This window comes from Anolis sagrei, chromosome 5 (genome assembly GCF_037176765.1).
Source record: "Anolis sagrei isolate rAnoSag1 chromosome 5, rAnoSag1.mat, whole genome shotgun sequence".
Classification (NCBI taxonomy): Eukaryota; Metazoa; Chordata; class Lepidosauria; order Squamata; family Dactyloidae; genus Anolis; species Anolis sagrei.
Genome location: NC_090025.1, coordinates 183,027,618 through 183,040,735, shown reverse-complemented (window position 1 = coordinate 183,040,735; position 13,118 = coordinate 183,027,618). Strand labels below are relative to the sequence as shown.

The window sequence follows — 13,118 nt, the reverse complement described above, 5'->3', positions numbered from 1 at the left end:
TTCTTTCTGTGTTCTTGTTTACCAATTAGGTAAAGGTAAAGGTAGTCCCCTGACATTAAGTCCAGTCATGTCTGACTCTGGGGTGTGGTGCTCATCTCCATTTCTAAGCTGAAGAGCCGGCGTTGTCCGTAGACACCTCCAAGGTCATGTGGCCATCATGACTGCATGGAGCGCCGTTACCTTCCCGCCGGAGCGGTACCTATTGATCTACTCACATTTGCATGTTTTCGAACTGCTAGATTGGCAGAAGCTAGGGCTGACAGTGGAAGCTCACGCCGCTCCCCGGAATCGAACCTGCGACCTTTCGATCAACAAGCTCAGCAACTCAGTGCTTTAACCCACTGCGCCACCGGGGGCTCCCTGTTTACTAATTACATTTTCACAAATTTCATTCTTTCAAGCAAGAATGAGTAATTTCACATTTTTCTCTTTGTTGTGAGAAAGTCGTTTAAAACTGCACAGTTGTGATTATTTGCAACTCCCAATATGTGTCACACACACATACAGAAAAAAAAAATGATGCTCAGGCACCCTTCTTTTGTAAATTGCTGTCAACTATAGTGAAAATTTGTGATAATAATCATAATCATCATAACAATACACTTTATTTATATTCTGCCCTTCTCCCCTAGGGGACACAGAGCGGATTATAGCATTTACAACAGACATAGGCAAACATTCAATGCCTTACAATCACATACCATGAAACACACAAAGGCAGAAAAAGAAAAAGGATTCTCCTATTTCATTTCTGGCTTCTGGAGGTGGTGCTCAGCTCTGACTCTGGAGGCGTTCTTCTCCATTTTCAAGCAGAGGAAACTGCATTGTTACCTTCTGGTTGTGTGGCTGGCAAGACTGCTAGGAGTGTCTTTTGCCTTTTCCCTCCCAAGTGGTACCTATTTATCTACTCATATCTGCATGTTTTTGAACTGCTAGGTTGAGAGGAGCTAGGGCTAAGAGCGGGAGCTCACCCCATTCCTCAGATTTAAACTGTGGAGCTATGCTATAGCTTTCAATTCTTAATTTATTGTAAAATTCAACCCCCTTATTCTATGTCAGATAACAGTGGGGGTGGGTGGAGGTTGAAGAAACATCTTGCTAAGTCCCAGTAGCTATACATAAAATGATTATAGGAAGATTCCTGTATCTATGAGGAATATGTTCCTGGCTGGAGTGTAGTTATATGAAACCACAAATCGAACACCCTTCAATTATCTGACTTCCAGTCCCAATGTATGGTAGATAATTGCTTGGAAGTCCTAGAAAATTTCCAGAGAGAACATCACCCTCCAGGGCACAGGTAAGTGAAACCATGGATATGGGTCCCACAGTTTCAGGTGTCTTGCTAAAGACTGTTGGAGTGCTGTGGAGGTCTCTGCAGGTGATGTAATAATTTTGTGTTTGGTTTCAGGGACGTAGCCAGATGCTTCTCTGATGGCTACTCCTTCCAATAGATACAGAGTGGCCTGAGGAGTGGGGTTGCAGTGAGGAGATCTGGGGTAGGGGCTTTGGTAACTGGAAAGAGGAAGGAAATATCAACATCTGCATGAAACAGAAAGAGACACACACAGGTGAACTTGCCACTAATAGGATGCTAGTGCAAGTGTATGTGTGTTTAAACCAAAAACGCTACTTGTGGTTACATTTAAAGCTACCTTGAAAACATGTCAGATAAGTATTACTCTCTTTTCTGTTTCAGCTTTAAATCCAAGATGGAATGAAACATTCACATTTAATATCCAGGTCCCAGATCTTGCCTTAATACGTTTTGTTGTAGAGGATCAGATGGTAATAACTTCCAATGACTTCCTTGGCCAATTTACTTTACCACTTCTGAGCATGAATAAAGGTAAGAGCAACATTGCAGCAACCAAGTACAATAGGAGTTAGCAGCTGTAGGAACTGCCTAGACCTGCTCCCATGACTGCTGTTGTGAAAACAGAGAAGGTGGATGGCAGATTATAATCTGTAACAACAAAATTTGGTATCTGATGCTATACGAATAGAGAACGTGCCCTTCCACTCCTCCTTCATGCCTTTTCATACCCACCCCCACCCTCAAAAATATTCATTTCTCCTCTGCTATGGCATTTGCACACTCTTAACCTTCAGTGATAACATAGCACCTGTTACTGGAAAAGCAAATGTTGACTTAGAAGACATTCCTGATCTTCCTTATCTTCTTCACTCCCAAGAGCTTTTCAGGCAAACACAAGATTTAGCCAGAGTGCACAATTATATCAATTCAATACTGCCATGGCTTCATCCTTTGGAATCCTGGGATTTATAGTTGGGTGAGGTGCTTAACATTCTCTCCGCTAGAGAGTTCACTCCATCTTAAACTACCAACCTGGAGCTTTCGAGCAGGGAAATCTAAGTACTTCACCAAATCCCAAGATTTCAAAGGAAGGAGCCACAGCAATTAGATATAATTGTGCATGGTGACTATAACCAAAAATTCCAGAGACTGGTGTTTCTGAAAATCTGTTGTGAATCTGGAATGAAGTAAGCACCTCTCAGGGACCGTGTATGCCTAGGTCTAAAATTGCTAGCTCACGGCCGAGAAAAAAGCAGGCAAAAGACAGAACCAAGGTGTCACACCATAGCTTAGTCTCTAATCTTTTCACCGCAGCACAAGTATTCTTCCATTCGAAGTTTCTCTACCATCATTGTAATCTGACAATTTCAAGGAGGCAAGAAGCAAAAGAAGTAGTGTGGTTGAAATTTAAAGAACTTTATCATAACACAAACCCACTATTCCATTGCAGTTGTGTTATCATTGTCAGTGGATGCACACCAAGGCGGCTTACAAACAGAATACAAACATTAAAACCTTTCAACCAGGAGAACAAAACAGATAAAACTATGATAACACAACAATCAACAAAATCCCACATTTCAGTTAAGACCATTACCTCCTCCAAGTATCCCTCTTTCATTCTGATCATAAAATCCCCAACTCCTGCCATTTAGAAATGAATAGTTATAATATTGCCGTTATAGTATGATCAGTCTGGACAATGAAAAGTAAGATCTACTCCTGCATAACCTGAGACCCACCAGACCAAGTCTAATCCACTACTGATGAGTCTAGCATTAGTAGAGGCCCATTGACTGCTGGCTTGTAATGGTTGATTTCCTACCTTGTCCACATGCTTTGGTCAGGTGTTTTAGACTTGAATTCCCAAGTTGGGACTTATGGGAATTAAAATGTAAACACTCCAAGGGCCACAGTTTGGGAACTATTGACTAGTTCCTTACATGTGCTATGTAATAACATTTCTATAATGTTTCTGCAAGTCCTTCTCATTGAATGCATGGGTTGTAGGTGATTTTTTGGAGCAGAAAGAGTTATAAGTCCTAGTTATGTTACAAATATGCTTGCATACAATCAGTACACAGTGTCTCTTTGTTTGCAAATGCATTCACTGATTCCCACTGTTAAGTTTAATGCCTTCCTCCGATCACTTTGCAGTCTAGATCATCTAATTATGTACACTAATGTAAATAAATGCCCAGATGGTATCCCCACTGGTATCTCTACAGGAATGAAATATGAAATAGTCATGCAGGAAATTCTAAAAAAACCCCCAAGTTTTCATTAAAATATATGGGGGAGACTAATTGTAGTCAGACACATGGGCTATGCATTTAACTTTGCATTCAACTGTATGAACAGTGCATGAAAGATGCCTCCAACTCTTTTAAGGGTAGTGAGGGAATATACATATTAGAAGTATATGCACATCCAACTGGGTATCTATAGGGAGCCTACAGGAATTTTATGATACATGTTTGGCTTTATGCAGCTATTCAATAGGATCATGATGAGGGGAACTGTGAGACTAGGATTCTGGTCTTTTCTTCCTTCAGCTGAATGACTTTGTGCAGCCATTCAGTTGAATCCTAATTGGGGGGATGGGGCTGTGATATTAGGGTTCATGCATCATGATAATGTCATCAAAAGATTGCTATATTTAAATATGTGTTTTCAATATGACCACATGTAACTCTTCAATATAACTGTGTATATCATTGGTCCATTCACACTATAGAATTATAGTTGTATGATGCCAACTTAACTGTCAAGGATGTATCCTATAGGACTTGCAGTTTTGAGATGGACTCTTAAATTTCTTTGTCCAAGGGCTCTAGTTTCTCACCAAAGTATAAATCCCATGATTTCATAGAATGGAGCCATGGCAACAAAAATGGGATCTAGCACTGTAACCTTGTAGCATGAAAGGGTCCCATAACGCCACAGAGTAAATGCAGACGCAATATGGGATGTATAAACACTTCTGCATTTCGGTGCATCATGTCAGACTTCTGTGCCCCAAATATTCATTAATGAAAATGTGTTAGATGTTCTTTAAGGTAGCTAGTAGCTACAATTCCATTTCAGCAGTTCACAACCTTTGATCCCCCACATATATAGGGCTTCAGCTCTCTGAATCATTGATCTTCTTGGTTGAAGTTCTGGTAGATGAAGCCCAAATAATTTTCAGGACAAATAATTGAGGATCTCTGCTAAAAAATATACCTATTTGGATCAAACGCAAAAGGAAGTTTTGAGCTGAAATCATCATTCCAACCCTTGAAATGGACCACATACTGAAGTCACATGATAGACCAAACAGACTATATGTTTAATGATCTGCTGTAGAATCTTTTCTGGCATTGATGTCAAGTTAATGTCAAGCTAATTATTTGGGGCCTCCTTCTCCCCTTTCTGAAGATGGGTCCAACATTTGCTGTACTCCAGACTGCTGAGATCTCCCCTATTCTTCAGCCATTTTCAGACTCTCGACAATGTTCCTGTGATTTCATCTGCAGAGTTCTTAAGAACCTTGGGATGTAATTCATTTGGTCTGGAGATTTGAATTCATCTAGAATAGATAGATTCTCCCTTTCTACCTCATTATTATTCCAGGCTGCAGTCCTCTTGCTGGATCATTTCCTCTGTTTTGACCAGGTTTACTCTGTTTTTCTTTGGAGAGAACACTGAGATGAAGAGGGTGTTAGACAACTCTGTCTTTTCCTCAGCCCCTATTAATAGCCTTTCACCATCTTCATGCAGCAGTCCTACTGTTTGTTGTTTTTCCTCTTGCTCTGAGCATATGTTCAGGTATTGCCTTTGCAAAGAGTTCTACATCTGTGTTGCAAGAAATACTCACTTGGAGCTCAAAGAAGGGCTGGCAAAGTTCTGGATCAGGCAAAATTATAGCCTAGGAAAATTGGTTTGTGGTTTTTTTTGTTTTTTGTTTTGGATTAAAATTCCAAGTATCCCCAATCAATAGGCAAAAGCTTCCAGAAGCTGTATTTCCTAAAAGCAGCATTTCTCTGGGCTGAATGTTATACAGATATCATCATCACACCCTGAACCTACCTAATTCTGTCTACTTTTGTAAGCTAAGCAAGTTTGGATTGGGTTTACCTGGATGTAAAATGCATATTTGGGGAGAGATGGCAAATAATTCTGCCTGAAATCCTGGAGAGGCACTGCCAATCACAGTTCACAATATTGGGAAGCAAGGGTTGACAACAGTGGAAGTATTATGCTACATTTAACACTGTAGGATCTTGACCAATTGAACTCAGTGACCAAGATCCTACATTGTTGAGTATAGTATAGCAGTTCCACATGCAGAACTATCCTTTGGCTCACCTGTTATAACCTCCAAAACCCACTGTTTTGTTTCCAGCCTTGGCCATTCTATTTCAAAGGGAACTGGGAAAGCATCTAGCCATGTTCCTGGAAACATCTTCCCCCAAGATTTGCAGGGATCCTCCTAAGGTCTCAGCCAGTGGTGGCATTGGTTTGCATCTGCCTATGGGAACATAACCAGAGCCTTCTCTTTTCCCTTCCCACTCTTCAACAGTAATATAATGTCCACAAGGAGGGGCTTTCACAATAAAATAGTGAGTTCTGGGGGCTCTTTCTGATGTTGCAGAGGTAAGAAGAGAATGGAATTTCTACAAAGACCAAAATACCCCCTTATCCTACTATTTGTGATTGTAATGCAAGCATCTAGTAAAGTAATCTTTCCTATGTTCCTATAACAAATACCTTGATTGTTCAGAGGAATTAAAACAGCTAAAATGTTAGATTAGATGAAAGCAGTACTTTAACAAATAAGAATTATTTCAGGAGACTTCAGGAATTTATGTGAAAGAAGTCACTCAAATTGTGTGTGTGTGTTTACGCACGTAGCAATAAACGTACAAAGGCATAAAACTCAGTTTATAAAATATTAGTATGAGTTTAATATTACATACAAACACAATAAAATATCCATAGAATTTATTAAGTTGTTTTTCACACTGCATGAACCATTATGAAATATTTAGGCTGCAATGAGATGGGAAAGCCTGTGTGCTGTCATACTATATCTGAAAATGTTATTGCAGAAGAGAAAGGTCCCTATTCATCAATATCTGTACAGACACAAATAAAAAAATATGCTTAAATTTACCAATAGGATGGCCGCAATCCAACTAAATGGCAGGCAAGCATGATTTTCCAGAAAGACTAAATCAAATTAATTTCCCCTCTGTTTGTCAAAGCACAAAAAGAAACATGTTTCTCCTTCTTATGGATGTCTAAATCAAATCTTGCTTCTATTATCTCTAATCTACTGTCTTTCATATCAATGGATCAGTGGATTCATTCTTTATTGCAGTTTGAACTTTAACAGAGCCATCCAAGATGTAGAACCATATCTCCAACATGTAAAGTTTGGATTAAAACCCAGAAGGGATTCACTGAGCTGAAAGCCACCAGCTGCTACAGAATACAAACTGCTGCAAAGTGACTAGGCTCACACAAAAAGTCTTCTCAGTAGGCTTAGGCAAGAGCAAAGTTTTGCCATCTCTTCTAGCTTGTATGTTCCTCATTAATAACGTTTGCCACCTTGACTGTACTCTGATGTTGTTTGGCTACATGAGTTCTGGTTTACACAGCTATGAAATGATGGAGGGTATGATTTTGCTGAAGCAGCACATTTTCCTTCTTGCTGTTCATTATGTATCTTTGTGAAAACTTCTGTACTCCAGTCAACCATCTCTACCTAAGGATACCAGGGAGAATGGTTCCTGTTAGGAATCAATGTATGGTAGATGACATCTCATTTGCAGATGCATCAGATATCCCTGGCTAAGAATTCTAAATATCTATCCTTAAACTGTAAATCAATAGGATGGAGCAAGTCAAGATTACATATTTTGAAATTATTGTGCGATAATTGTGCCATTTGAAAGGACCCCTAGAAACCTAATATGGGAACCAGCTTGGTGTAGTGGTTTGACTATTGGACTATGATTCTGAAGACCAGGGTTTGGTTCCAGGCGACCTTGGGTGAGTCACACCCTCTCAGCCCCAGAAAACCCCGTTATAGGTTCATATTAGGGTCATGACTTCAAGACACACAAAACAGAAAGTATTTAAGAACCAGACTATGTGCCAAAAACTCTCCATGAAGCAGAGTAGTAATTCATAATGAGCATATTATGTACCCATCTGTCTCAGAGTTTGGAAAAGTTACTTGTTTGTATTACATATATTTAATTTCCCCAGACAATCTGACCAGTGGTCAGACTGGCAGGGAGTTTCCAGTAACTGTAACCTCTCTAAAGTAATTTTTTAAAGTTTTGATTTGTTTTTAAAAGCTGAAACCGCACAGATTCATATATATAAAAAAATCAAAGGACAGGTCACGGTGTGTGTGTGTTTATTTGTGTGTAATATGACACCACTCTGATGGCCGAAAGCGAGGAGGAGCTAAGGAGCCTTCTAATCAAGGTGAAAGAAGAAAGCGCAAAAGCTGGATTGCAGCTAAACGGCAAAAAAACCAAGATTATGGCAACAAGAATGATTGACAACTGGAAAATAGAGGGAGAAAATGTGGAGGCCGTGACAGACTTTGTATTTCTAGGCGCAAAGATTACTGCAGATGCAGACTGTGGTCAGGAAATCAGAAGACGCTTCCTTCTTGGGAGGAGAGCAATGTCCAGTCTCAATAAAATCGTAAAGAGTAGAGACATCACACTGGCAACAAAGATCCGCCTAGTCAAAGCCATGGTATTCCCTGTAGTAACCTACGGATGTGAGAGCTGGACCTTAGGGAAGGCTGAGCGAAGGAAGATAGATGCTTTTGAACTGTGGTGTTGGAGGAAAGTTCTGAGAGTGCCTTGGACTGCGAGAAGATCCAACCAGTCCATCCTCCAGGAAATAAAGCCCGACTGCTCATTGGAGGGAAGGATACTAGAGACAAAGTTGAAGTACTTTGGCCACATCATGAGGAGACAGCAAAGCCTAGAGAAGACAATTATGCTGGGGAAAGTGGAAGATAAAAGGAAGAGGGGCCGACCAAGGGCAAGATGGATGGATGGCATCCTTGAAGTGACTGGACTGACCTTGAAGGAGCTGGGGGTGGTGACAGCCGACAGGGAGCTCTGGCGTGGGCTGGGCCATGAGGTCACAAAGAGTCGGAGGCGACTGAACGAATGAACAACAACAACAATATTTTATTTAGAACAGAGAACTGGTGAATGAGTTACGACTTTGGACCTTCCTTCACCTCTCTGCTCCCACTTGCTTCCAAGTAAAGCAAACTTCTCATTTACAGACTCTTCCATGCAATTATGCACAGGATTTAGTTGGGGCCTTTAAAGTCTTCTCATTCTGCTTTTATGAGAATGAATCATTTTTCTGTTCCGCAATTTGTAATAGGTGTTCTGAACACCACGGCTTTTTAATGCATAAGGAATACCTCCACAGCTAATCTAAATTAGAATCACCACTCTGTTCTAAAGGCGCTTTGTGAAGATTGTCAACTTAGTGTCCCTTTGCATCCCTGACTTTTTGTTCAGAGAATCGAAATGAGCTAAGCATTGTCAGAGCAATTTCCTCTGCTTTGCTGGTATTCTTGCCAGCCTCACTTGATCTGTCTGTCCTTCTCAGTTTGTTGGAATTTTTGCAGACTAACTTCTGTGCATCTGCACATTTTGGATGCACATTATCTAGGGCCACAGCTTGGAAAATCTTGTCCCTCAGCTCCTTGGCTACTGTCCAAACTGGGATGAGAAGATTGAGAAGTGTAGTCCAAACCCCCCCCCCCTAACATTCATTTTCTAGACAATGCTTATGGCATATAGTGATCTACTGTCTATTGGCTAGAGTAGACCTATTTATGATTGAATTGAGAGTTAAAACAGAGTTAAATTCCACTGTTCCATTGGGTGTGCCCAGGCTGGGAGCTAACATGGTGTAGCGGTTTGATTGTTGGTCTAAGACTCTAGGACAATGGATCTCAACCTGTGGATCCCCAGGTGTTTTGGTCTACAACTCCAAGAAATCCCAGCCCATTTACCAGCTGTTAGGATTTCTAGGAGTTGAAGGCCAAAACACTTGGGGACCCACTGGTTGAGAACCACTGCTCTAGGAGACCAGCGTTTGAATTTCCTCTCAAATCATTGGATGACCTTGGGAATCACACTCTCTCAGCCTTAGACCTAAGGGAATTTGAAGAAATCTTGCCAAGAATAACTCAAAAGAGAGAGCTATCCTAGAGTCAAATTCAATTGGAAGGCACAATAGCAACCTTCGCTATGAACTAGATCTCTCTAATAAAGACTATTAATGAACACATCCAATTGAGAGGATGGAGTCACAAGACTTAAAGTGGTATCACATTGATGTCAACTCTATAGATACTACAAATCCACTTTGCTGTCTGGACCAAAGATTGGCTACAAATCTGCAAACTGCTTCAGAAATCTATCTATACATGCTGGGTAGAACTTTAAAAATGTGTGTTTTTTTTTGTTGGAGTGACCACACTAACTGGGGAATTCTGGGAGTTATACTCTCCAAAATGTAACTTTTCAGTGCTCCAATCCAACTCTACCTAGCCCTGGTTTCTTCTGTTACATTCAATTCATTTTAACTCTTTCTTTCCTGTTGATTTGTTTCTAGGTTATCGCCATGTTCCACTTGTCTCCAAACTTGGGGTCTCCCTCAAGCCTGCCTCACTCTTTGTGTACGCCTGGTACATTGAACAGTAATATCACTGCTGCTCCCCCAGCTGCATGTACCAATAAAGTAACCATCATCAAAATAGAAGAGCAAGTGAAGTTTTTCCTCCAGCATTTAGCATTTTCCTCATGCTAAATGTTTGCCATTGTTTCACAGAAGTTAATGGGATCGTCTACTTGAGTTATTGAATTGCATTTGGGTTCCAATATTCAAGACCAGGGTTTGAATCCCAATTCACTCACACTTTGCCAGCCTCAAAGAAGGGCAATGGCAAACTTGTCTGAACCAAACTAGCCTAGTAAGAACAGGGTTGCTATAAGTTGGAATTTATTTGAACACATAAAACAAGAACAATAATGGGGGCCTTGCTTTTTCCCTATGTAGTCACAAGCAAATGCTGAGAAGAAAGAAGAAGGTTTTGCTGACCATTGTGCTCACTACCCTATATATGGAACTTATTTTTTTGGAAACTCATCCTTTCTTTCTAAGGAAATATATTTTCTGGTTCTCAGAATGATTGCATAGTAAGATGTGGTGAGAGTCTAAATATCATAAAGGCACTATCCTGTCTGATCTTGGAAGCTAAGCAGGGACAGTCCTGGTTAGTACTTAGATAGGCAATCACGAACAAACACTAGGTATTGTGGTCTATATTTCAGGAGGGAACTAGCAAAGCCACCTCTAAAGATGCCTTGTCTAAGAAAACCTCATGGAATTTACAGTGTGTCATCAGAGGTCGAAAGGTGATGTGAAGGTGCATACACACACTCACAAAGATGTGGTGGCTACTGCTCTGTATTTCAGTTTACAATGGGTCATGAAAACAACATACTGCATATAATATCAGTCCTCCTGTTCCACTCAAGCAAGAACTTCCTTCAATGTAATGTAGGTGGGAAATCTGTTTCATCTTGAAAGCCAAATTCAATTGAACACAAATTCTTGAGAGGCACCACATTCAGTGGAGGGAGAGCCAATGGCAAAAGAATGGAATCAAAACTGTCAACGTATTTTAGCTTCCAATGGCTTAGAAAATTTGACAGGCTGAATTCACACCTAAAAAAAGTTTTGTCCTTATCTTGATCAGAGTCCTGTTTGAATGTACATTCATTGAAGTGAAAATATGACTTTTAGATGCCTGAGAGCTTTAATGCATTTTTAAAACCCCGTTTACTCCACAGTTTCTAAGAACACTGGGGTTTTTTTGCAACATGTATCCAGTGCCTGAATTTGGATTGGGATGGAATTAGATGTTTGGATGGTTGGAGAGGCAGACTGATTATGTATCTTATAGGATTTTAAATATTTTATTTAATGGAGAAAATGTTGACCTATAGCAATGGTTCTCAACCTGGGGTCCCCAGATGTTTTTGGCCTTCAACTCCCAGAAATCCTAACAACTGGTAAACTGGCTGGGATTCCTGGGAGTTGTAGGTCAAAAACATCTGGGGACCCCAGGTTGAGAACCACTGACCTATAGCAAAACATAAGACCCATCTGTATAGGCTACTAAAGCTGGGACTCATCTGGATCATCCAGACTGGTCCAGGAGTGGCCATGCTGCCCACTTCTATCCCACTATGGCGGTGAGATAGAGTCCCAGCTATTCAGTTGGGTTGAACTCAGTTTTGCCCTGCCGGACAGTCAAGCTTTGGTTGTTTGTCACTACAACAGCCACCACTACAGATTTCTAGAGAATTTCTGACCACTGTTGGGTACCTTTGCCAGTGTCCACAAAGACCCTTTTTTGATTTAGAAAAAGTAGGGGTGGGAGTGGAGGGAGATTCCCCCCTTCCCTATTTGTTTTTCCACTGCACAAACACCTTTGCTAACATCAGCAAAAAGCACATGCCAATGGCCAGTACCTCTCTGTGCAGTGACAAATAATGAAAAAAGTGCAGTGACAAACAATGAAAAAAGAGAAGTGCCTTCTTTCTTCTCCTGCTCCACGGAGCATGGAAAAAAATAGGATGGCATCACTGGTTGTGTGAACAGTTGGGGTAGTTGAATTTAGAACTGGCCAGTTGTTTACACCAGCCTCAAAATACAGGACTTCTCCCAAATTTCAGAAACGCTCAGGAGCATTCTCAATCTTCTCTTAATGCAATGTGAAACTGGATTAACATTTTTACTCTGCATCAGGGGCTGGAAGTCCTGGACATCACCTGGACACCCAGGAGGAACCTTTGGCCTGATTCAGTATTTGTAGCACATATAGATAGACCCTTAGTTTTCCTTATTGTTGATCCATTGAAATCAATGTGATATAAGTTAGACCATCTTATAAGAAAGATAGAGATAGAATCATAGAATCATAGAATCATAGAGTTGGAAGAGACCTCATGGGCCATCCAGTCCAATCCCCTGCCAAGATGGTAATTCAGTTAATTTTGAAGCTGTTGTGGAATGTGTATGTAGCAGCATATTTACAAGTACAATATATTTGAGCACCTTACCTCCTTCCCTCATAAAAATAATTGCTGTATTTAATTTATTTGGATATTTCATTTTGGGTTTGAAATAGCCATCCAAGCTCAACAGAGCAGTAACATCACATAACTGTGTTGGGTCACAGTGCTATTCGAAATCAAATGTCTATATTTATCTCCAGTAAACATTAAGGCAACAATTTGAAGAGAGAAAAAAAGCACTGAGTATACAGAGAAGCATCCAAAATCAATATTTATTGAGCATTAAGGACAGGAAGTTTGAATAACAGCCAAAGTGGGATGCCAAGTGTTCTTTATTGTTAGGAGGGAAAAATAATTCTCCCAAACCCATAATCATCATTTTGGCCTTGATGATCATATTCTCCATGTGTGCATTTTTACAGCCAAGATGGGGTTTTTTTGGGGGGAAAAAATGAAATAATAAAGATGGCACAAGGTTCTCAGAAATGTGGAGGCGTATGAAGGTTTTTCCTCAAGTAGCCTCTCATTACTTCCATCACTGACCGAGAGGTTGATTTCCCCTGGCTATATGGTTGCTTTGCCTTCCAGACAGGACCAAGGAGGAAGAGAATGCCAGTTATTCTGTCAGTGCAAAGAACTCAGCTTGATATGAAGTCTATTTCTTGTCCTAA

At 40.5% G+C, this 13,118-nt stretch overlaps 1 protein-coding gene across 1 annotated transcript in view; it reads left to right on the top strand.

The window, feature by feature from the left end:
* Positions 1–10,065, top strand: part of LOC132775663 (1-phosphatidylinositol 4,5-bisphosphate phosphodiesterase zeta-1-like) — a 60,426-nt gene extending 50,361 nt beyond the window's left edge. Inside the window, exons 13-14 of the mRNA XM_067468515.1 lie at positions 1,700–1,849; positions 9,977–10,065. Coding sequence (XP_067324616.1) covers positions 1,700–1,849; positions 9,977–10,065 — 239 coding nt within the window. The remainder of the gene's footprint in view (positions 1–1,699; positions 1,850–9,976) is intronic.
* The last annotated feature ends 3,053 nt before the right edge of the window (positions 10,066–13,118 follow it).